At 47.0% G+C, this 26,150-nt stretch overlaps 1 protein-coding gene across 1 annotated transcript in view; it reads left to right on the top strand.

The window, feature by feature from the left end:
- EPHB1 (EPH receptor B1) overlaps positions 1 to 11,135 on the top strand; it is a 317,259-nt gene extending 306,124 nt beyond the window's left edge. Inside the window, exons 14-16 of the mRNA XM_052645625.1 lie at positions 5,545 to 5,738; positions 7,542 to 7,697; positions 11,027 to 11,135. Coding sequence (XP_052501585.1) covers positions 5,545 to 5,738; positions 7,542 to 7,697; positions 11,027 to 11,135 — 459 coding nt within the window. The remainder of the gene's footprint in view (positions 1 to 5,544; positions 5,739 to 7,541; positions 7,698 to 11,026) is intronic.
- The last annotated feature ends 15,015 nt before the right edge of the window (positions 11,136 to 26,150 follow it).

The following is a 26,150-nucleotide window of genomic DNA, read 5'->3' as shown; positions in this document are numbered from 1 at the left end:
GCTCAGAAGGCTAAGAAAGGTGGTGACCTGGGCACCCAGAAAACACTTTCTAATGAGACAGAAAAGGAGCTGGTGCTTAGTGGTAATGCCACCTGCTCCAGAGGGTAGAGTGCCTTCAGCCCGGAGCAGGCGAAAAAGCTGTCTCCTCAGCCAGGTTCTGTTGCCGACCATGGGTGGTGTCTGGATCCTCTATTATCTCTGATTCTCCATGCTTTGCCTCTGCGCCTGTAGCGTGTCAAATCAGTAAGTGTCGGAATTGATGCCGAGGCTGCTTTTATGAAAGCACTCTGGTTTTGCACTCTGGTTCCGTCCACACTGTCAGCTAGATGAGTAATAAATGTTAGCCAGAAAAAGCAGACCCATGTTGCCCTGCCCAGAGACTGTAATCCGATTAAGAACAATTCAGCACATGTGGAATGGATTAGAAAACTGTCTGACAGGCAAGATTTGACATTCAGGATATTCTCACCAAATGTATTCACCTCTGCTGAAAACAAATGGAGTTTCTGATATTAGACTTTCAGAAATCCCAAATCATTCACTCAACAGACACTCAGAGTTTGCTAACTGTGACTAAGCATTGTGCTTACTGGCTTTATTCTTTGGGGGTTTACAGCCCAGCACCATATACATAGGACTATGGGAACATTTGGGGCTAGGTAAAGAAGGTTTCCAGATATTTAATGCTTGAGCTGGGCCTCAAAGGGAATAGGAACATCTGCAAAGGAGCAGTTTTATTCTCTTTTCGTTCTTTGTTTTGTTTTGTTTTTCCCCCTAAAATAAAGCCTTTTCACCATTGTCCCAAGTACCAGTCTACTCTCTGTGGAAGGCAGAGAGTGACTTTTGCCCATTCAGAAGGCATCTCCTGACCCGGCCTGGGAGAGACCCAGGAGGGGCTCCTGGCTGCAGCCCTACTCATCAGAAACCACTGAGGTGGTGGCAGTAAAGGATTTTACAGATGACAATTGAAAGGCTTTAAGAAACAGAATTGCAGAGGCAAGTCGGAGTGCTGGTAATTGGGCTTCCAGAGCCCAGGAAGTTCTTTGAACATGTACAGAGAGTTTGTCAGCCAGAGAGAGAACTTGGAAGTTCTACTGCTTGGATCTGATTGACAGAGATAATGAGAGTGGCGCTGTCTGTGGAGAGGAGCTGCGGCTTTATTGAAACATCAGAGCTCAACTTAACCCCCTCTGCCCTGGATCCACCACTGCTCTGAGCTCCTCCACTTCACTCTCCACATGGAAGGTCGAGGAAGCCCGCCCACCGCCCAACTCACTAATGAAAAGTGCATGTCTGGGGGCAGTTGGGAGCCCCGCTGGGGACAGGAGGCAAGAGGAGGGGTCCTGCTCCTTTCAAAGAGGAGCACCAGCCCTGGGCCCCTGGTCCAGACCACCTGCCCCTCATCCCCACCCAACCCCACACCTGCCATCCCAGGGTACAGGTGAGCAAAGGCAGCCCACTGCACCTGTCGCTGTAGACCATTCAAAGTGAGTTAGGCCTGCTCCGTGACAGCTCCCGACATGTTCTCACTGCCACACTCACCATCAGCTTCTCTCTGGAAATACCATCTGATCTCATTTCACTCACCAGTCTTTCAACATCCATTTATCTCATCTTGTCATGGATCAAGGAAAGGCGCCCAGGCAGAAGTGAAGTGGAAGTCGCTCAGTCCTGTTCGACTCTTTGCTATGGACTCTAGCCTGCCAGGCTCCTCTATCCATGGAATTCTCCAGGCAAGAATATGGGAGTGGGTAGCTGTCCCCTTCTCCAGGGGATCTGCCCAACCCAAGGGTAGAACTCAGGTCTCCCGCATTGCAGGTGGAATTTTTTATAGTCTGAGCCGCCAGGGAAGCCCAAGGGGCCCAGTACTTGCTCTGATTTTCAAGTCTGCTCAGCAGGATGCCCTCTGACCCCAGGTTTGGGTCACATCTTTGTTCACAAGTCAGATGCAGTCACTGGTGTTGGGACTATAAGTCCCAATTCTCCTGCCTCCTCGTGGCTTTCTCCACAGCTACCAGTGAGGCAGGTGTGACAGCGAGTGATCCCAAAGCCCCATTAGAGGATCACAAGTACTTTTTTGAAATAATGATGTTTTAATTTGAATATAACTTATATGTACTCAGAAAATTTAGAAAACACCAGTCCTTAAAAAGAGAATAAAAATCTTCAAATGTATAGTGCTTCAGTGAAGGACATGAGTAGATGAAAGCTGTTGTTTAGTAGCTCAGTCATGTCAGACTCTTTTGCAACCCCATGAACTGTACCCCACCAGGCTTCTCTGTCCATGAGATTTCCCAGGCAAGAATACTGGAGTGAGTTGCCATTTCATTCTCCAGGGGATCTTCTGACCCAGGAATCAAACCCAGGTCTCCTGCATTGGCAGGTGGATTCTTTACCACTGAGCCACTGGTAAAATCATAGGTTAATGTTACCCATATACCAACTAATGATTTGGTATTTTTTCTCTGGAGCAGAGAGAAAATCTTTAAGAAACATCATTGCTCCCAAAGTATTATCTACTCAAGCAATAGCAGCAAAGTTGTCCAGAAGAAATAGCAGATGGAATAAAGTCCAATTTTGTAAGCAAAAGCAGGGGAGGGGGTTTCTGTCTCCTCTGTCACAAAAGGTGACACACTGGGAGAGAGGTGCCATTTAACAAGTCCCCACTGCCTGCTTGGTGCTTTCCAGACACTGTCTTCCTAAGCCTCCAGATGGCTGCTGGAGAACACCAGCACTTTCTGCAGAGAAGACCTCCACTGTAATAGCCGTGGCCACAGTGACAGCCTCCATGTGATGATGGGATCCTTTCCATGACTCTCACCTTTGCTGCTCATTGTATCACTTGATTCTTCCGACACCCCCATCTGTGCAGTTTCAGGAAGTCAAGTGACTCCCCCATGTTTCTGGAGCTAATAAGAAGTGGAGTTAGTATTTTAACCCAGATCTCCAAGGTCTATGTGCTCAATGGCAATGCCACACCATCACCGACACAGTGCGTGGGGCTTCGGGCCTGCACGGAGGAGGGATCAGTGACTCTTTGATGTCCTCTTAAAAAGAAAGTCAGCACATCAAGCAAACGGAAGAAATACATAATCAAACCCCAGAACAGTCTTCCGGAGCTTCTAAAGAGGCGGTGTGTAGAGGAGACGGGGGTAAAGCGGCTAAATGCCATCTGGTCTAAAGCTCCCAGACAGGAGAGTCAGAGCATGCCAGTGCTCTGGCCACTCGGTGATGTGCCAGGAGTGCTTGGGTCGGCTGGCCACACCTCTGAGCTGTGCCCACAGAAGGGCTCTGCCTCCAGTCCTCCTTCTCCTTTTGGGCAGGCAGAAGAGGAATCTTGTTGGGGGGAGCACTGGTGTATGGGAATCTAGCCATGAAATAATTTGAGCAACGAGGCCAGCAGTTTAGGGGAACATGTGCTGCCTTGCATTGGAAGACTTTAGGGGCCCCAATCCCTTCAAAGAAGTTGAATCTGGACACAAACCCCTCCTGCTGGCCCCACCAGCTTGTCCTTAGGCAATCCAGAGCTTGTGGAGCCATTCAGTGGGTAATCCCACTTGTCCCCATGCTGAGTGGGAACTCTGTGACTGGGCCCCTCCAGCTGGCTGTCTGGAAGGAGCTAGAAAGGATGCCCTGTTACTTGCCCTCTCGGGTTACTTGGTTTAGCTGCATATCCCCATTTCCTACTGTGAAGACATCAAACAGCTCCAAGGACTATTCTCCAGGCTGAGATCACTGTGGCAATCCCACGGAGTCTGAAAGAGTAGGCTTCAAAGTGTTCAGAACTTGAACTTAGATATCTCTTTTCCCAGCCCTGTCCCTCACTAGCTGCGTGCCCTCAGGTAAATAACTCCCCCAATTGCATGTTCATTTCCTCATGGGGAAAATAGGGCTAAAATGGACTCCTGAGAGGGTAACAGGTAATCTGATTGACAACAGTCTGGCCGAGATAAACATTTGTTGGTGGGATAACATATTATTCAGAAGTGCACGTCCACAGTAGCTGGTTTTTTTTATAAAGTGATCATATTGGTATGGTTTGTGTGCTTGTTTTTCTGAAACATTGTGGGTGGTTTTTTTTTTTTTTTGCCACATTGAATAGAAGTAATAATATACCTTGATTATCTCTAATGACTTCAGGTTATTATATTATGTCATTCCCCCTCATGCCCTGAATACCATGCATAGAATTTGTAACAGTATAAACTAATCAAGAATATTCACTTTCTGACCAATTTACAAAGTGGGGGAAAACAAAGAATAATCAATTGAAATGAATCTGACATTTTTTAAAGTAGAAGCAAAAACACCTGAAAATTCCTGAGCTCCAAACTATTTCCTATGTTGTTAAAGGTCTTTAACTGTTTATGTTAATGTAAAATCAACACCTAATTATTATAGGGTATAAACATATAAAGAAAGAAAAAGACAAACACAAAGGGCATTCATATTTCTACCCGCCCAGAGGCACCACCCTTAGCTCCATGGTATAGATCCTTCCAAGGACTTTTCTATGTATGTGTGTAATTATTAGTCTTTGTTTTGTTTTGATTCTTGTTTTTCTACAAAAGTAAGATTATACCATACCTGCACTTAGACAGCCTGCTCTTTTGCCTAATATTATAATGGGAGTATATTTCCATCTCAATAGGTACATTTTTGCAACATCTTAAGGCCTGCATTGTATTCCATTCCTTCCATTGTGCTGTGAGTGTGTCATAATAAATTTGTATGTTTAGCACTGGGTTGCTTATAATTATTTTTACTATTTCCAAAACCAGAGAGCAGGCATAATTAATTTAAATGAATTGGAAACTGAGAAGTAAAGGGTGCTTACAGATCCTAAAATCTTTACAATATCATCCCCTGGAATCTGTGAAAATTAACAAAACTTGATGGAAGATATTTATGTTGGATCACCTTGTTATTTCTACCATAGTCATTGTACTGAACCAGTTTGTTTAACTAAATTATCTTCTATCAAATTCCTATCGCTGCCTCATAAAGACTAAGGCAGATAATGTCTAGAAAGCATCTAAAGGGTCCCTGGCATGAAGTAGGTTCTCCATCACATTCTGATCCCCTCTCTCCCTTTCTCTTCCCATAGCAGCAGAAGGACGAGGCCCACCATGGGCTCTGGTGGGTGTTGTTTGCAAACAGTGGGTTCATTGCATTTCCATGTGCCATTGTTTCATCTGCCCTGGTGCCACCAGCTGCCAGGAAGGCAAGATTGGGCCTGGTATCCTCTCAAAGGAGAAGCTCCAACCATTCTTTAGCAAACATTTCATAGCCATCTAGTATATGTCAGGCCCTATCCCAGTAGCTGGGGACACAAAGACACAATAAGATGCAGGCCCTGCTTTCTGGGAACTCATAGTCTAGGGGCAGAAGCCAAGTGCCCATAAAGTCTATTATAGTGACAGGTATAGTGGCACAGAATGAGGACACCTGAGGCAAGGAGGCTCCACCCTCCGGGGCTAATTTGTGAATGACTGGCTAGTGACTCATCAGCAATCATACCTGTTCTCATGTGTGTCCCTGCAGGTCATCAATGCCATCGAGCAGGACTACCGGCTGCCCCCTCCCATGGACTGCCCAGCTGCTCTACACCAGCTCATGCTGGACTGTTGGCAGAAGGACCGTAACAGCCGGCCCCGCTTTGCAGAGATTGTCAACACCCTGGACAAGATGATCCGGAACCCGGCAAGTCTCAAGACTGTGGCTACCATCACCGCCGTGTGAGTCCAGTAGAGCAGGGTGGTACCTAGGGGTGGGGGTGGGGTCTCATAGTTGGGCAGAGCCCTGAGCAAGGCTGCTAGTCTTCAATCCACTGAGAGCAAGGGAGAGGTAGCTGAGCTTATCCACAGATGGAAGAAGTTCTAAGACTCTTCCCTTCCTTTTCCCCTCTACCTTTCTGAAATATTCCCTCTCCCCAGCATGGGTTGTAGACAGATGATCAAATACCTGTCTGGCTCTCTATGTCCGTTGGCCTCAGATGGACTGGGCATGGGCTCTGTAATAATTAGGCTGATCTTATCTGACTGATATGAGACCCCACTTCTGGGCAATTCGGTTTCCAGAAGACACCTTTCAGTGTATGAGGCAGGGGGAGCTGCAGACTTGGAACCTGACAGCTATGGGACAGAAATTTAGAGCAATTGGATTTGTTACTAGCAAATGCACAGAGCTGTCAGCTACTGTCAGCAACTGTCAGCTGTACATCACTCATCTACATTTGCAGTGTTAACTTGTTTTTTAATTCATCCTTTGGACCAGAGTGTATTGGGTGCTTATGTGCTAACTGCCATGACCTTGCTGGCCGTATAGAATGAGCAAGATAGACATGCCCCCATGGAGCTCAGAATCATTTAGGAGCAGTACACATTAAGCAGATGGTTGCCCAAAGATACTCCAGTTGACACTTGGCTGGCCAGTATGGCAGGGAAGTATGTGATACTTGGAGAGCATACACCTTGGTCTTGCATGAGGGAGGTGACCCTGATGCCTGTTATTTCAGTTGAGAGCTGAAGGGCGAGGATGCATTAGCTGAGTGAAAGCGAGATGAGAGTAGAGGGTCAGGGTTCCCCGGCCTGTGTAGAGGGCCAAGCATGGGAAGGACAGGGCCAGCGTGTTGGGAGTGCTGTTTATGAGGGGACCAGGTGGGGACTGAGGCTGGGAAGATAGGCAAGGGCCAGATGCTCAGAGCCTTTAGGCCCTGCTAAGGCCTCTGAGTTTTCATAGCAATGATTACCCACTGAAGTGGGTCAAGTTTGACATGGATCGGGGTAAGGGATGAGGGTTCCTGTCATGATCACATCTAGCTTTTTTAAAGAGTGCAGGCTAGTGTGGACCTGATGTTGAGGGGAGCATGAAGACCAACTTGATAGGAAGACATGTCAGTAACCATAGAGATAGCATCTTGAATCAGGCTAATTGTGTAGAAAGAAGCAAGTGAGCTTGAGAGGTTTTGAAAGTCAAATCTTTATGACTTGGTGAAGGGTTGGGTATGGATGCTGAAGGTGAGGGTGATGTGAAGATGGCACCCTGATTTCTGGAGGTGGTACCTGGGGGTCTGCTCTGAGACTATGCGAGAGAAGGTCAGTGGTGGGCTGCTCTATTCCATTTCTTTCAGTCAGTGGAGGACGGAACAAGGAGGAAAGAATGTTGCCAACATTGGGGAGGCCGCAGTGAACTTCATATATTTGTAAAAGAACCATATCTTTGGTTGGTGAAGCTCTTAGATTTCATTTTACAAAGGATTGGGATCCTTCTCTTCCCTTCAGACTGCACGCTGTGTCAGTCTGCCGGTCTGGGCTGACTGGCATGGGACAGAGCCCAGGGACAGGAGGATGGGCCACCTGGCCTTGAGGAGCTGTGCCAGCCCAGAACTGTGTAGAGAAGGAAGGGTCAGCCCCGGTTTCCTCCATAATCCTCATCCCACCAGAGGCGCCGAACCTCCATGAAGTCCACCGTCCGCCCGGAATGTGGTCTGCCCACGCCCCCTTGCAGCTGTAGGGTCACTGCTGCCCTCTGTCTCGCAGGCCTTCCCAGCCCCTACTCGACCGCTCCATCCCAGACTTCACAGCCTTCACCACCGTGGATGACTGGCTCAGCGCCATCAAGATGGTCCAATACAGGGACAGCTTCCTCACTGCCGGCTTCACGTCCCTCCAGCTGGTCACCCAGATGACATCAGAGTAAGTGGTGGGCATCGTCTCTGTCCTGCCTGAGGGTGGAGGTCAAGGCTCCCTCGCTGCTGTCCCTCGTGGTGCGGGTCTGGCCTCATCCTCAGAGCCCCACCTCGGGATAGAACCAGGCCTGGTGGGGAAGAGCCTGGGAAAGATGGAAGGGTGAGGTGGGGAGGCTGAGATTTATTCCAGGTCCCAAATGAGAGTTCCTCCAAGCCACTGCCATATGTCATTTGCCTAATCACCGAGAGCCTCTCCTCTGTTTAAGTTTTTAAACTCAGCCCATCAAAGAGAGCATCCAGATGGAAAGAACACAGCCAGCCAGCACTTTAAACATCAGAGCAGGAAGAGGCAGAGCACTGATTCAGCAGCAGTCGCCTATGTGCCCGGAGCCTGTCTTTGTCCTCAGATAGTGCTTGTAAATAAGCAGACGTTTCCAGCCCCCACAAATTATTTTCCAACTGCAGCCCCCACAGGAGTGTGGAGGAATACAAAAACTAAAATTATTCAAATAAGATGAGAGCCAGAAAGGGTCTTAAAGACCCATGCAGTCCATCATTTCCCCAAGAATGTTCTGAGCAGCACCCGTTCTGGGAAATGTTAATAGGTTCTCCTTGGAAAAAAGGTCCCATGGTCAAATAAATTTAGGAAATACTGAGTACTTTATCACTCTCCTGGAGATTCACTCCACATATTAGCACTGTAAAGGCCATGAAAAATCCTGAGATAAAGAAGCCCATGGAAAATTAGTAAATACCGTGGAACTGTATTTCAGAAGGCAGGGTTCTGTGGACCTGCAGTTTGGGAAATCTGTGTCTAGTTCTACCCCTTCCATTCAGAGATTCAGAAAGGCGATGGCGTTAGTGCCTGGAGACTGGGCTGTCAGGGGTGACAAAGCGGGAACTGAAGCCTGCTTTCCTGACTGCTGGCTCCGTATGCTCCCGCCTATCCGACTGGGGACGCACGGGGCTGTACTTTGGTGCATGTACACTGAGTCTCCTGAGATCCTTTTAACAACTGATGCCTGATTCCTACACCCAGATCTTCTGAGTGATTTGGTACGTGGTGAGACCTGAGCATCCGGATGTTAAAACTCCCTAGGTAATTCTAATGTGACTGACTCAAATCTGCATCTGGATTACAGTGGGCAAGAGTCAAATTCTGAACACACATGCATACACACACACACCAGCGGGGACCTGACCAGCTGCCCTGCTGCAGCTAGGGTTGGTGGCCTGTGACACATATTTCCCCTGGTCAGTCTGCCAGGTAATGGACAAACACTTACTGATCACCTGTGCTGTTTCAGACACAGTGCTCTGGGCTGGGGTTCCATCCTGGGGTGGGCCAGTTACTGAGTCCCTGGGGAGAGGTGGGGGTCTTCCAACTCTAGCAGTTGGGTGCCAGGGGGACAGCTTATTGACCCTCAGCCTTCTGTCCCAGACTCCTAGTCTGCAATCAAGTTTCCTAGAGTCTAGCTTCACGTCTCTCAGGTTTATTCCCTCCAGAAATGTTGGAACCTCCGCTTTCTCCTGGGAAATGGCTTGGATGTCCCTCTAGCCTTGGATCCACTAAACACCAGAATTCATTTTTTACACTTGAGTTCAATTCCCGGTGATGCCTTAAAAAGCCCTTGGCATCATGAATTATCATCAGACACCAAAAATAAAAAATAAGTCCTTCTCAGTGGAAAACCAGCTTCCCCATCTTACAGAGCTAAAAAGGATGCTTGGGTTTAGAAGTGGAGTGAGTGTCCATGAATGCAGGACTGTATCTGATTTCCCACTGTCATGGGATGAGTATGGGGACCCACATCACCTGATCCTCCACAAGCCTAAGGAATCAAGTGGAGACATTCCTTCAGTCTGGGAATAGTCACATGATAAAGAGCTAGAGGAAAAATAAAAGGAAAGTGAAACTGAAAATTAAGGGATTTAGTTAAAAGTAAAAAATGTCCACACACTATTGGAGCAATTTCCTGTGCTTCTTGAGTGATAAAAGGCAGAAAAAGAACATGTGTAACTAAATAAAGTAGATTGCAGGACAGTTGTGAATTCAGAATTCAAGGATACCTCTCAAAAGTATTTGCTGAAAAGACGTGGACAATTTGACTATCTAGGCCAGCTGCAACCCAAGGGAGGCTGACCACCAGCTGAGAGGAGGAGTTGGGAGGGCCCAGGTGTAGACAGGAAGCCAGCACAGGGGCCTCCTCATGAGTCTCATGTACAGTGCTCAGAGCCATCTGCCCTGCTGGGGCAGGGGGTCTTCAGGGAGTACAGTCAGGACACTAGAAGAATTCTGAGAGCAGCCGTGCAGGGTAACTGAGAGCCAGGCTGTCCTGAGTTTGAAGCCCAGCTCCACCACTGCTTACCTGCTGTGTGATCTTGAACATGTTACTCAATTTCTTTGAGCCCTGCTTGCCTCGTCTATAAATATGCAAATAATAATAGTACCCACCTCATTGGTTTGTGGTGAGAGATAAGTGGAATAGTACATATAAGGCACTTGTCTATTGTTTACCTACAGGACACAGGTGAGAAATGATTGCTGGTAAATTATTATAATCGATTCTGAGTGGTTTGGCAGTTTTTATGAAATGCTTCCATGGGTATAAATGAATTAATATATGGCACGTGGGAAGCACTCAAATAATGTAATATTATTAACTAAAAGAAGATGCATAGGTCTCCCCAAAGTCAAATATAAGCCATGAACTTGTTCATATTAAGACTCACAGCTCAAAGATGAATCCAGTCCAAATCCCTATCCTAAACATCTTCCTTGGATTCCTGCTTGGGCAGATATTTGAAAGTTATTTTGAGATCACCCTTCTTAAAAATTCATGACATTAAAATTCTAACAGAAGCAGAAAATGGAAACTCAGGGGAAAACATCAGAAAACCAGGCAAGCCCTACATCTTTTCAATCACAATGGGCAATCACTAACTTAGGCAGAAACCTCACAGAATAACCAAAGCCCCATACAGTGTGTGCTTGGAATGTTAAAAATAATAGCAGAGGAAAGTTCTAGTCCACCTAGGGTCATGGACACAATGAAAGGGCTGCTCCAGAACCTGCAGGTGAAGAAGAATGCACAGCACTTTCAGGGTCCTCTAAGCTGGAGGGGGCATTGGAGGCAGGGGCCACTGTATGGAGAGATTGAGATTGAGAAAGGGAATATTGAGTTAGATGTTTGCCAGCCTTGGATAAACTTGGCCACATTGGATTGTAAACACCTTTTCTTGCCTACCCCACTATTATTAGAGCTTGCCTTCTGTGATGAGTTTTGACCAGTGGAAAGCACTAATGTCCCTTCTTTGTGGCTTTTTCCCTCCTAGAGACCTCCTGAGAATAGGGGTCACCTTGGCAGGTCATCAGAAGAAGATCCTGAACAGCATTCTGTCTATGAGGGTCCAGATGAGTCAGTCACCAACGGCAATGGCATGACAACTCTTGTTTTCTGTGGGGAGGAGAGGAAGGAAAAGGACTAGGCTCAAGGGGAACCAGAGGTTGACCACTGTGGAATGTTCTGGAGAGACTGGCTTCTCACCTGAGAAATGTGTTCTCATAATGAAGAATAAGCTGGACCTATTCCTAATAGGCAACCTTCATTTCTCAGTGACTGATGCACATTTAAGGTGCCGTGGGGAACCAAATATGTAATGATAAAAATACATAAAGGTGATGTTCAGTGGAAGTGAAGACAAAACAGTAAGTGTCAAAAACCCCAAGAGAGTGAACTCAGCTCGCACCCTGGGTGGGCTGGAGTCATCCACCGGCAAGAAGAAAGGGAAGGAGGTCGAGGGAAGAAACAGAAGTAATTTCCCATTTTCTTCCTCACCAATGACGTTCTTTTCTTTTCTCCTTTTGTCCTCCTCCTCACGAGCCCTCTCCCTCCCCGCACATCCATCTCCCTTTGCTCATGACTCGTGTAGGGAAGTTTCTTCAAACAAACCCCAGCTCCTGAGACTCCAGATGTTTTGTCAGTTGCCAAAGGACCTTGCTGACCACTGCATGGGGGATCCAACCAATTCAATTAATGTCTTCATATTGAAGAAGAGATGTACCTTCAATTGAAAACCTTGTTTTTCTTTTGTTTGCATTTTCTGCAAAAAGGAAAAAGAAACCACAAATTGGAAAAAAAAAAAAACAAAAAAACCTGTTTCCGTGTGCAAAGGCACGCTTATGTATGTCTGTGTTATCAGGTAACTGCTTGTTCGTAACAGATGCAAACAAGAAAGAACTGGGAAGTCTTTGCCCCTGGAAAATCCACAGGGGCTGGAGCATGTTGTCGGTATGGTTTTCTGATTGGCCCCATTGGCCTGTTGGCTCAGTGGGGAGAGAGAGTAGGGAGAAAAATAAAATGAAAAAGGGAAAAATCTCCGGAAAGCTTGCAAATTCAGACAGGAAACAGGTGAGTGGTTTGAATTGGATGCAGTGTGGGCCATTTGAGAATGATACTGACTGATTCATTATTCTTGGTGACATCTGAAGAGAAGGAGAAGGAAGGTGTTTCTGGAGAATGTTCTTCCACATCCCCCGAACCTAATTCAAGATGGTGAAGAAGAGAGGTCTTCTTCCCCTCATCTGGGGACTGGCTTGAGCTGTGTGGCATCCGAGGAACGTTTCAGATGTGTCTGTGTTTCTCTGCATTCCTTCCTGTACCTCATTGTTCAATTCACTTTTGTAAATTCCACCTAACATTTAAATATTTTTAATTTCTCCTTTTACCTTAATCTCCTTGCTAATTTTATCTGTCTAATTAAAATGAGCAGAAGCATGTCCGGGTTTACATAGAATGGTGTCAGAGTGTGTATTCCCAGACGCCAGCGGGTCCCTCCCCATGGTATGGAAGAATCCTTAATAACTGCGTTTCTTCCCCTAATAAGGGGTTGGGGGGACATCCCAGACCCCACGACACCCAAGAAGCAGAATGTGTGAGAATCACTCTCACTGGTGTGACCCCAAAGGAGAACCAAATAAACTGGAGGCTCCAAAGCACAGGAAGTCACTGGCAAATTAACATAAACAACCAACAGCAACACAGACTCTGCCCTCAGCTCAGTTTACACACTGCATTCGAGGATTTCACATCCAGGCGAATTTTGTGAAAGCCACTGAAGACTAATCCAGGCACTTCCTTGTGGGGTCTGTGAACATGCAGTTGGTGTGTGTCGGGGGGTGAAGTGAGGCAGAGAAAGAAGCTAGGTTTCCCACTTAGGTAATTTCAAACATATTTAAGGTGAGATTAGCCTTTTTACCTGTTCTCAGGGAACTTTACCTGGAGAGACACTTACCTTCTTGAAGTCCCTTCAGAGCGGCTCATGGGCCTGGGGGTATGGCTCTGATGCAGGGGGGGGCCCTATCTGCAAGCTCCCTCCTTTGCTTCGTGGGCTGCTGGGAGAAGACGATCCAAACTGTCTCAGCAGACTAGTGTATTGCAAATTTGGGGTCAACATGAGGGGTCAACAGAGTCAAGGCTCAGGCACCCTCTGCCGAGTTCCCAGCAGGAAGGGCATGGCCAAGCCCGAACACAACTACCTACAGTGATGCAGAGTGCCTCTGGTGAGTGAGACCCCGTGCCCTCCCTCTGAGCATGGGGCAGTCAGTCACCTCTCTGACCTCTGTCTCCTCAAGTGAATAGTCAGCTAGTGATAACTATTAATATCTTGGAGGAAGCCTAGCTAACACTCTGGGGCAGGCTCTCCATGCCAGGCATGTTCCTAAGTGCTTTACCTGTATTAACCTTTAGCAGATGCCCCATGTCAGGTGAGGAAACTGAAGGACAGGGACCTTACCTAGATCACAGAATGGTGGATTCAGGCTGTGGCTCAGGCTCTGACTCCGCACTCTCACCTGCCATCCCAGCAGGACTTACACCTGAGCCTGCACCAGCATCACCTGGAGGGTGTAGTCAATAAAACACACATCTCTGGGCCCCACCTCCAAGTTTTCTGATTCAGCAGATCTCAGGAGGGGAACCTGAGAATGTACAGTTCTCATAAGTTGCCAGGTCATGCTGATGCCTTTGGTTTGGGGACCACACTATGAGAACCCCTGCAGTAACCTGACTTCCTAACAATTAATGACAGTAGATGTAAGGCCCTTGACTCGGTGGTTGATAGACATCAAGGTTCTTGAGTTAACTCAGAAAGAGAGGAATGAAGCCTCTCACTCTTGGGCGTGAGGGATGGGAGAGGCTGGTCTCCTGCAGGAGGCATCTGTGCCTACTGGCACTAGGTGACTCTACTCACACTGTCAAAAGAGTCCCTGGGGAGAAGGCTGGTGACAGCAAGACCCCAGTCTTACGAATTTCAGCTAGGCTGCCTCACTCTCTGGAAGAGAATTAATTCTAATTCAGATCCTTCCTTAAAAACACACTTTGCACAGTAGTCAGTGGCCTGTGGCCCTAAGGACCAGCTTAAAGAAATGAAATCTACAGCTGTGCTGTTCAGCCCAGGGTGTAGCTCCCAAGGGAGCCACCTGAATCACCAAGAGTCACAGGGGTAGGGGTGACATGGGAGGCAGGTGGGAGATGCTTAATCCATGTTCCTGGATCAGGAGTTATTGGAATGGAAGTGATTTGTGGGAAAGGCTTGAAGATTATGACTCACTTCCTATGTCCTCTGCTTGCCCCTCTCCAATACTCAAAGATAGGAATGAAGGATAGAATAGATAAATCTACAGACATGTACTTATTGCATCATCAGAAAAATCACTGAAGTTCTTAAACGTTGAACAGGTACACATACTACTGAGTTCATACACCTCCTTCTACCTCCCTGTACCCAACCCCCACCAAGTTAATTGTAGAACCAGTTCACTGGGCTCACACCAAGGACCCCTGGTAGTAGAGTAGTAGTAATAGTTGCTCAGTTGTGTCTGACTCTTTGTAATCCTGTGGACTGTAGCCTGCCAGGCTCCTCTGTCCATGGAATTCTCCAGGCAAGAATACTGGAGTGGGTTGCCATGCCATTCTCTTCCCCAGAGATCTCCCTGACTCAAGGATCAAACCTAGGTCTCCTGCATTGCAGGCAGATTCTTTACTGTCTAAGCCACCAGGGAAGTACACTAAGGACCCTTAGGATAATTTAAATCCAATGAGGATTAGAACTTACCCTTGATCATCCATTTGTGAAGAGAATAGAAACTAATGAGGACTGAGGACTAGGACTCCAGGAATACCAAGGGGCATGGGCAGAGCAGGAAGGGGAGACAGGCAGGAGGGTGAGAATCTATAAAGCATCAGTTAACGAAGATGCTAATGCTCTGTTTCGTTCCTGAGGCCTTTATGGGCTGGCCTGGGAACTTCATCATCATTTCTGAAATAATAACGGCTTGGGCACTCACTGACTAAGCATGATTAATTCCTGGTGTGAGAGTGAGTAAACGGAGAAACACAGCATGATAGGGTACCAGTAGTGGACAGGTATCATCCAGGGTTCGCTGCCACCAAGAAGGCTCAAAGAAGATCCCTGTCAGAGTGAGCCCTGTGTTCATTGCCACACCTTGCAGTTCATAAAGAAGTCACAGGGTCATTTTCAAAAGCAGCCAGATGTTTTGTTATTATCCAAAATACCAATAGGGCTAGGGGCTGGTGGTGGTACAGGGGAGTCACTGAAGTCACAGAAAGGTTATCAAAGGAAGGAAGTCATTCAAGTTGATTGAGATCAAATGTTGAATTATTCACCACCAAGAGTCTCTCGAGATCAGCATTTCATATAAAGAACAGAATGGGAGCACAGAGGTCTAAGAACAAACTCTCAGTCCTTCTCAGAGAGCATCAGGCCTAGGAGTTGGGGGTGGGTGGGGGAAACACATTCTGCAGACCTCAGGGTGGGTGGGTTGGACAACCCATGGGCAGTGGCAGATAGACCTGTATCACTCACCTGAGAGCAAAGAAGATGCTTCCTCTCCTTTCCCACCACATTTGCATCCCTCTTGGGTTAACCATATTATCACAAGCCCTTGATGGGCCCTGTGTTGCTGGGAGTCATGGCTGGCACACAAATGTCCCCAGATAGAAACTTCCAGTGATTCCCAAAGTGAAAGTGGACACAGAAGCACATCCTATTCATCTCTGTAGCCAGCACACTGCCTGCCACAGGAAGGTGCTCCACACATATTGGGTGACTTCAATCAGTTTGAGCTGAGAAAGTTGAATATGTCCTACATCACCTATAGGGTCCCATGACCTTAAACAACATGCTTTTAAAGAAATAAATAGCTACATATTCAGTGGGAATCTTTCTAACTTACTCTTAATGGCAATCAATTGTAGGCTATTCTAATTATAGTTGTGTGAAGTTTAACACGCCCCCTTTCAACCCTGCATCTTTGATACGATCTCATGAACTTCCCCAGAGTACCAATCTGGGAGAGCAGCCTCCCACCGAGTGTCAGTCACTGTACGAAGTTCCACAGATGCAGAGATGAAAACAACATTGTCCCTGGGACAGTTAAGACAAACTGGAAGGGCAATGGAACACAGTGAATGGTCATCCTCCTGAAAGCAGAACCAGCTCCCTGTCCCTTCAGGACAATGTCAAATTTGGCAGAAAGGATGGGCAGGACTTCCCTGAGCAAGGAAACTTTATTTGCATCTTTGCCACTCCTTGTTCCCTATGAATTTCTTCTACGAGTTGTTTTACATTTCTAAAGCCACTACAAGATTTCCTGTAGCCACGCATTCAACAGGAGATGAAATCGGAAAACAAAATGATGGGCAAATAAGCCACTTCTACGCTACTGAGATGCTGAGCCCATGTTATGCTGTTCTAAAAGAGAGAGGTTCTCTTCATTCCAATGAGACTTCAGTTTCCTTTTCTGATCTTTAAATTCATATTGGCAACAACAGTATGAATTAATGTAGCTCTGGAAATGGTTTTCTGACTCAGATTATGATGCCAATTTCCAGCTACCATCTTTGGTAGCTGAACTAAATTTCGTAAATAACTTCAGTGGAGAAATAAACAAACGTGGCTATGGGAGCCCAGAGAAAGGCACTGCCATTATCCCAGAGGGTCAAAAAAGGCCTTGGTGAGAGGGTTCACTGAGGGTGGAAAGGACTTATCAAATTGGGAAGGGGGAGATGTCAGTGATGAAACTCGCCTTGCAAGAGGACGTAGCAGCACAGATGAAAGTCTGAAAGCCATAGGGTAGGTGGCATGTCTGTGGGATCACCGGCTGTTCAACAAGGCTGGAGAAGATTTTGGATGTGGATGCCTGGACAGGTAGGCAGGGGCTAGATCATGAAAGGTCTTATGTGGCATAAGGAATCTGGGTACTATTCTAAGTACGAATGGTGGAAAGTGGACTGAAGCAAGGGAATTAATATGTTCTATAAATCACTCTGGCCACAAAATGGAAAATGTAGTGGAGGAACTAGATTCAGTTCTGGAAGCCTGGTTAGGAGGCTGGTGAAATAATGCAGGCAGGAGCTGATGGTGGTCTGGGTGGGGGTATGAAGTACCATTGGGGATGAAGAAAAGTGGACCAATTCAAGGAATATGAAGGAGGTAAGACCAGCAGAAGGTAGAGGTAGATTGGCTGTCAGGGATGAGGGTGGGAGGAGTTGAGGAGGACACCCCAAATTTGTGCCTTGGGCAACTGAGTGGGTATTCACAGAAATAAAAGATACGAGAGGAGGAAGATATGAGAGGGGGGTAACAATTGAATTTGAGTTGCTGATGGGCCATTGGACACAGGGTTCATAATTCAGCAAAGAGATTTGGATAGATTATATAGATTTGGGGGCCATCCTTTTTCTAGATGATCAGCAAAACCGTGGGAGTGTAAGAGTCTCCTGCATGAGAATGTGAAGGCGGGGAGAGAAGTGGATACATTGAAAACAACCATATTTAAAAGATGCCCTGGCAAATGATGGCCCACAGAGGGGTCAGGATGAAGCCACTGCAGGAAGCGAGGAAAAGCCAGAGTGTGCCATGTCTGTGGAGCCAAAGGAAAGCCTTTTAGGGAGAGAACAGCAGCTCCAGGGCCCAGGGCTGCCAAGAAGGGCTGTAAGTTTAGCTGCAGGAGGCCACGGGTGATCTTGGTAGGGCAGTTTCAGCAGAAGCAGTGACAGAAGACACTGGCTGAACTGAAGACAGAGAGACCATCAACAATCTTTCAAAAAACTCGACTTTGAAGGGAAGAAGAAAAAGAAAGAAGTAGCTGGAAGAAGCTCCCTTTGCTTGTTATGTTTTAGTGGGGAAAACTGGAGCATGTTTAAAGGCTGATGAAAAGGAATCCATGAGGAGAGAAGACAGGAAGATGCATGGAGAGGGTCAGGCCCCAAGAAGGCAGGGAGTGCTGCTGGATGGGTGTTGTGGCTGAAAATGCAGCTGCTCTAATTCAGTTTGGAGGGTGAATGCAATGAGGAATGACAGGAGTTCTAGCAGAACTCAAGCTCCCCTTCTCATCTCCTCCCAATCTAGTCACATGGTTCCTGTAGCCTCTTATGTGACTACCGGAGTCTCAGTTGAACCCATGGTGCTGGAGACAAGGCCTAGACCCTCGAATACTCAAAGGCAGGTCTGGCTCGGTCTCTTGTGGGGTCACTGCTCCCTTCACTTGGTCCTGGTGTACACAAGGTTCTCTTTGAGTCCTCCAACTGTCTCTGATGGGTATGAGGTTTTATTTTAAACATGATTGCTCCCCTCCTACGATCTTGTTGAAGCTTCTCCTTTGCCCTTGGTCATGGGGATATCTTTTTCTGGTGGGTTCCAATACTCTCCTGTCGATGGTTGTTCAGCAGCTAGTTGCAATTTTGGTGTTTCTGCAGGAAAAGATGAGTGCATGTCCTTCTACTCCACCAACTTGAAACAACTGGAGAGGCAAGGCAGACATTTGAGATGAAATGGATGAGTGGTCAGTGAGAGGAGCTGGTGAGGAACTCATGTGGGACATTTCAGGACCCTCTCACACTCGGAACACTGGCCCCCCACCACGAAAGGGATAAAGTCCCAGTTCCTGACCATGTGGGGAAGGCCCATGCCTATCTCTCCAGCCAACCTTCTTACCATATGTCTGCTCCCCACTTGCCCTTTCCACCTCTGTCTCTGCACTCAAGGCTGTCCCTGTGTTAGGATCCCTTCTGCCCCCCGCAGGCTGTGAGCCCACCAGGCCCCATGTCAGACAGGAGTTCTAGCAGAACTCCAGCTCACCTTCCTCACTCTTCTCAATCTCCTCACATGGTTGGTGGGGTTTGGCTTTCCAGCTGGGCTTCCAGTGTGACCACAGACATCTCCAGAATCTCTGACCACAGCCAGGAGATTTTTCAGAGGCAGATAAGCAGATTAGGGCTCCTGTATCTTGCTTCAATCTGTGTAAAAGCAGAGAGTATCCTTCATTTAGAATTTAAAGTGAGTCTTTCTATCAGCTCATTAGAGGAGGTATTCCTAGGGTGAAGCCGGAATTATGGCCACTTGAGAAGTTCTTAAAAATAATAATCACAAATTAAATTATATAATTGGTAATAGCAATTACTACTATTGCTACTTTTTTTTTTTTTTGAGCACTTGCTATGAACCATGCACACCAAGTATTTATTCAACTGGTATTATTATACGTATTTTGAAAATGAATTAAATAGTGAGGCTCAAGTTCAAGCAACTTGTTCTAGATGACAGTGAAGAGCCAGGATTTCAACACAGGTTGTTTGTCTGAAGGTTGTTCTCTGACTCACAAGCACACTGCCATCCTTTGTGAGGAGTCCTCCCAAAATTCCTTACCGGATGTCCCAATCCTATCACTCAGCATGGGTGACTTATTGATACATGGAGGCTTTGTGTCTGTAAAATTGGGATCATATCCTCTACCTCACAAGGTTTCTGTGAGGAGGGCCCCCATTATTCACACAGTCTAATTTCTGGTTTTTACTGAGGGCTCCATAAATGTTGCCTGGTATCTGTTTTGCTTCTAGAGATTTGGGAACATGATCTAAAAATAGAAATCAAATCAGTGCCTGAGGTTTGCTGTAAAAAGCCTTCTTCCTCTGATAAGGTCAGTCCTTAACCTCTGTGGATGTGGGGTTTGTGTGAACTTCACAGTTGCTTGTATCTGTCATCTTAATCATTTCTGCCCTTCACCTTGCATGTTTGCTGAGGTTGAAACTGAACTTTGCCTTGCTTCTGAGTGGGTTTCCAGGCTGCCTGTCATCATGGACCGAGGCTTGGGTTCTGGAAATGCCTTCAATATGTTGCCTAGGCACGTTGCCTGCTCTCGTCCTTCCTGGTGCTAAACCAAATCTCTTCATTGGATCAAAACCCAGTTTCTGGGCCTATTGGTCCATACGAGACGCTTTCTTCAGCTAGTAACTGTTCAGAGATTTTCTTGTGACTAAAATGCTGTCTAGCGGGTCAACCTGCTGGGTTTCCATGAATGCATCATTGGCAAGAATTTACGTGTCTAAATTGTTTAAACTCATAATAATCATACATTTATTCTACTGTATACTAGAGAAAAAATATGCGGTGCATAAAATACATACTATGTTATTTCACGAATACCATCAAGTTTCCTTTTAAATTAATTTATTTAAGTAAAACTGTGCCTTGGTTTTAAGAAGAAAGAGTAACTAAATGACAGTGTAATTAATATGTGGATATAGCAAAGTGCTTAGGCTTCCCAGGTGGCGCTAGTGGTAAAGAACCTGCCTGCCAATGCAGCTAGACAAAACAGACGAGGGTTCCTTCGATCTCCGGGTTGAGAAAATCACTTGGAGGAGGGCATGGAAACCCATTCCAGTACTCTTGCCTGGAGAATCCCATGGACAGAGGAGCTTGGTGGGCTACAGTCCATGGTGTTGCAAAGACTTAGACACGACTAAAGTGACTTGGCAAGCAAGTACACGTGGCAAAGTGCTTAAAGGAGGGACTTGGAAAATGGAAGTTTGGAAACCTGTGCATCTTTCTCATATTTTTTCACATTTTCCAACCCCCTGCTCTGATCTCCCATGACCCTTTCCCTGATATGCATGGCCTTGCTGTCTGTCCTGGGACTCCAAGTTGGAACAATGCTCTGCCCACCTCTTATCACCTGGCTGCTTCCTGGCCAAGCTTTGAGTCTCAGCTCCCCTTGAAGGCATCCCAGAGGCTTCCCACCTGGTCAGCTGCTTCTCTTCTGGGGCCCCTCAGTTCCCTGTGCTTCTCACCATCATAATGCTCACTCTCTGTATCATAATGGTCTGTTGATGCATCTGTATCCCACATTCCCAGAGTGGGAGCTTTGCCAAACTGGGAAGCATGTCTTATTCATGGCTGAACCTGAAGCCCTGGGGCAGAGTCCTCACACAGTAAATCTGTTGAATAAATGAACTAATAATTGAATCCATGCACCTCTGACATCAGTTGCTTCCAGCTGAGAAAACCAAAAGACCAACAATACTCATTGATTACACTGATTCTTCTTGAAGTGACTTCCCCACAGGTGCAAAGCTGGGCCACGTTTACTACAACTCTTTAGAACTGTGTTTACACTGCCCTGCTCACATGCTTTTATTTGTGCTTTCTCTGAAGGAAAATGCAGCAGCTGAGCAGGGCACCTGGTGACGGGTCCCCCTGCAGAACAGAGCAGATGGCACCCAGCCTCGCATCCACTTTGCCCAGTTGGGGAAGGGGCCCTCTGCCTCTTTGGTGACCTCCAGCCTTACTCGCAATCTAATGTTTTCCAAATGCAAACTGCCGACTGCGACTTTGAAAGATATTCTCTCTGACATTCAATTTAACAATTAACAATTTTTTTTATTGTTTTTTTCCCACCATGGGGCTCAGCTCCTGCTGGGATGTTTCACAGAAAGGGCAGTTTGCCAAGCATTAACTTGTCTGGCCCAGGGGGCATAACTGTACAGCTGATTTCATCTGAGTGAACACCATTCCTTTGGTCTTATTTGCAAACTGTCGTATGGTGCTGAGGTTTAGTTAACTGTTTGTGGTTCTGAGTCCTGCGGATAAGCAGAGAGCAGGACTATTCAGCATCTCTTCTAGAATCTACTGCAGTAGATGTAATCCAGGAGATAGTAGCATTTTTTTCTGTAAAAGGCTTGAGAAAAAAATATTTTAGACTTGTGAGCCATATGGTATCTGCTACAACTATTCAACTCTGCCATTGTAGCATGAAAGTCGTCATAAATTATATCTAGATGAGTGGGTATGACTGTGTTCCAACAAAACTTTATTTACAAAAACAGATGGCGGGCTACATAAGGTACACAGGTATTAGTTTGCTGAGCCTGGTCTAAACTAGTGATTAAGAACTCTCGCTCTGGAGTCAGGCCAACCTGGATACAACCTGCCTCAGGTGGATGGAAAGGCAGTGACTGGAGTCAGGGAGGCTATGGTAAAGTTCAGGAATCCAAAATACTTACAAAAGCCTCCCCAAATACATCCTGATCCTGGGACTCTCATCAGTGGTCTCTTACAGTCATCCTGGAAGGCCCATTTCAGGAGATTCTTACTGGACTCTCACCCTGCTTATTAGCACCCATCATACAGAAAGGTGGAAACAAAGTAATTTCTCAGAACATTGCTGTGAATGGTGGAAGGTAGACGCTCCTGGTCAGTGTTAAAATGATCCTGGTCTTGAAGCATCAGGAAAGGGAAGAGTCATCCCAGGGACTCTGTCTCCTTAGGGATTAAGGAAAAGAATGAGGCCTTCTCAAGGCGACCAATAGAGGGACAGGGGAAAGCAGAGACATCCAAGCAGGTGACTCGAGAGTGCTGCAGTTAAGACTCAAAAAGGGTCTTGAAGTGGTTAAACCAAAGTTATTTATGTATTCATGAATTCATTGACTCACGTGTCTTTACTGAATCCCTATAACACAGGCACGCTCTTTGCTCCAATGGCACTTAACAGTCTAATTGAGGAGTGGAGAAAAATGATGTGAGAGGTGCTGTCATAAGGGCAGGAGTCCTGAAGGAGGCAGAGAAGGCTGATTTCAGAAGGTCTGGCCTCCTGGATGAGGGATCCGGCAGGAGACGAGCTGGCCATTCCCGGACATACAGGGAGCAGCAGACATGCTCCAGAGACAGGCCAGCTAGACAAGTCTGGCCCCCAGCAGCCCGCACCCTCCCAGGTGAGGTCCCCTGTCATTGGCGGTGATGGAAATGGTTCTGATGACCCAGATGCTGTGTGCTCCTGGCCCTGATTCTCAGAGCCATTGGCCCACCCCTGCAGCCTCTGAGGCCCCAAGAGCATTCCTAAAGCCTCACTGAGACCTATACTCTTCATATACCATGGGGAATGTGTCCCTTTCCCAGCCTGCACATAGCTGCCAGCATAACTAGTTGCCTCATACATATAGTAATTAGAAGAAATAAAAGCAATGAGATAAAATTGGTTAAGTAAGCTCAAAATGGCTTTTTAAAAAAATATATATATAATGAAGGAATAAATCTCAGGGAAAAGGAGTGAAAGCAGAGTGCACACTTGTGTCTCCTTCGGTCACACATCAGGTTTTTAGCTGGAATCCCAGGGTCCCCTGGCCGCCATAAGGCTCCATCTCACCCACACCAGAATGCTGGTGGCTAGTCCCACAGCTGGAGTGGAGGGCATCTGGCTGGTACCCATGGCATTGGTGCATTTCTGCAGACCCTGTGTTACTTGCTTCTCTCGCTCTAGGCCTAGAGACTGCATTCTGTAGTCATCCCTGCCCTCTGGCAGGATCTGCACTCTTAGGTGGAGACCTCTCTCCACATCTTCCTTCCTCCAAACACATATTATGCAACTGCCCATCGATCAACAGCTCCTCTCGCCCTCGTCACCCTCCCCTCCTTCTCCTTTGCTCCGCAGAGCTTCTCAGTTGTCAGTTGCATTTCTCTATTTCTATGGCAACCACAACCCCCACCCTCATTGCCTCCCTCACCCCCCGCTTCTCTCCTCATCCCCTCCTCCTTTTGCAAGTAGGATTTGCAGAGAAGCTGCTGACAGACTGGTCTTCTAGTAATTTCCCTCATAAAACAGCTTAGGAGAGGGAGTTGGGAGGCGGTGCTGTGGGGTGAGACCAGCTCTTTGGAAGCCACAGGGGACAGAGAAACACAAGAGAGTGATGTGCACACACAAAGAAAGAGTGCAGGCTGTAGTGAGCGACAGTGGTGTGGAGCCGGGGCCACCCCAGCCTGGGGGGCTGAGCAAGGTGTGCAATGCTTCCTGGAGATGCACAAGGATGATGAGCCAAGAGCTCGCCTGACTGTTGGCCATCACAGCAGGCCCCAGGGGAGACTGCCTGCCTGGCTGCTGTGACACAGGCCAGGGCTAGTGAGGACACAAGCTGCAGCTCACGGGGGAAATTATCCCAAACACTCTCATTATCGAGGCAAGTGCCTCTGAACCCATCAGCGCTTAACAGCTGCCTGCGAGTGTCCTCGTCCTGGAAGACGGGGCCATTTCACCAACTCTGATGGCAATTTACATCCATCCCAGTCAGCTGTGAGTCACAGGCTCTTCTGGGTCCTGGAGGCCTCCAGGCAGCTGTAAGATATAGGGCAGGTATGAGGACGCAAAGGCCACCAAAGGACATGTTGCTGGGGGCCAAGGGGAGGCAAGCAGCTTAAGCTGGAACAAGTCAGCATGCCAGAGCTCAGGAGGAGAGTAAATATTAATAGCTTTATTACATGCCTTTTTTAATAAATAAAAGAAATATGTTTTTGGCTGCTAATGACCTTCAAATTAGCAGCTCTTTCAAAAAGCACTTATGTATTTTTAATTCCAAACGTAGCTGAGTGTCAGTTGCAACAGCAATGGAAGCAGCGGGGCATCTGGGTAGTTTTAAATAAGAGGAAACCCAGATCATTATTTTTGAAACTGTCAACTTTTACGCCTTTTAATAGATTCACTTTCTCTCATCTCTTCCCCCACTTCTGAGCTCTTTGAAGATTCCCAGGCATTCTCTGTGGGAGAAAGGAACAAAGGCACAGGTCTGCCATTTGGAAGGACCTGAGCTTTAGTTCCCATCAGGGCGTGCAGGGTGTCACTGTCCCTCACAGAGAGGCTTTGGCACAAGGGCTTATGAAACATCAGGGAGAAAAGGAAAGACAGAAGTCAAGCCTGGGGTTCAGGGTGCTGGGTAATGGGACCTGGGGTTTCCTTCTCTACCTGTTCACAATTCTAAGTTACCAAAGCAGGAACCGGTGACCTCAGAGCAGCACACAGACAAATTAGCGAGGACATAGAGGAGAGACTGGGATTCCCAGTTGGCTCAGTGGTAAAGAATCTACTTGCCAATGCAGGAGACACGAGTTCAATCCCCTGGAGAAGGAAATGGCCACCTACTCCAGTATTGCTACCTGGAAAATTCCACAGACAGAGGAGTCTGATAGGCTAAAATCCATGGGGTTCTACAAGTAGGACACGACTGAGTGAGCACACACAGAGGAGAGACCAAGACAGTGAGAGAGAGGAGATGGAGGCAGAAGCAGATAAACATACTAAGACGTTGAGTAAAGGGAGCAGGCAGAAAAGCAGGGCTTCTCAAAGTGGACCCCAGACTGGGGGCTGCAGCAATCAGCTGGACACTTCTTAGAACTACAAGCTCTCCTGCTTCAGCCCAGCAGCAATGGATCAGAAGCTCTGAGGGACAGGCCCCGCCAGCTGTGTTCTTTTCCAGGCTTCCACGGATCTAGAGCAGAGGAACGAAAGGAGAGCAGGGAAGGGGGAGCGGTGGGAAGAAAGGAAGAGAGTTGATAGTGGCACAGGAGACACAGAAGGCAACTAAGAGAGAAGAGAAGCACCCCTTGTAACACTCCTTGCTGTTTACAAACAGCCCACAGATTCCATGGACCCTACAGATACCAGCATCTGTCCTCACCTGGGACCTCTCTTTGCTAGTAGTTTTCTGAGCAGAGCTGACTGCCAAGTCATCAGTGACCTGCAGCTGCAGCAGCCTTCTTCTGATACTGGGGGAGGAGGAATGTCATTTCACTGGTCTGTAAAACAGGGATGGTGTTCCTCCTTTGCTCACGTGGGATCCTGAAAACCCTTTCTAATGAGCACTCCATTTTCATTTCAGCTACCAGAAGGATCAGCTTCTAGGCTGACTTTTAGACAAAAGTTGAGCTCTTTTTCAAGTTGTTGGGCTGATGGACAGGAAAGGACATTTCTCATTTGGTCATGGAGCTTAAGCTATAAGCTCTTATCACTTAAGGCATAAATGTATGTCTCCTTGTTCAAAGTTAATAAATGCATGCCATCTCCAAATCCAGCCAGCAGGCCTTTATGAAGTGTCTACTCCATACAAGGGTGACTCTGCCTGACTAAATCCCCCAAGGACCTCTGGTCTCTTACACAGTGATTGAGAATAAGTTCTCAACCCCACCCAGACTTCAGCCTGGTATTTGTCTTCTCCAAAGACTGACTTTCTCAAGCATCCATTCTGGCATTGTGAAAAATGGGACTCAGGACTACTCTGATTTTAACAGTGCTAACTCTAACTATTCATTCAACAAATGTTTACTTAGTAGGAACCTC

The sequence above is a fragment of the Budorcas taxicolor genome, chromosome 1, assembly GCF_023091745.1.
Source record: "Budorcas taxicolor isolate Tak-1 chromosome 1, Takin1.1, whole genome shotgun sequence".
In the NCBI taxonomy this organism is placed as follows: domain Eukaryota; kingdom Metazoa; phylum Chordata; class Mammalia; order Artiodactyla; family Bovidae; genus Budorcas; species Budorcas taxicolor.
This window is presented reverse-complemented; position numbering and strand designations above follow the sequence as displayed.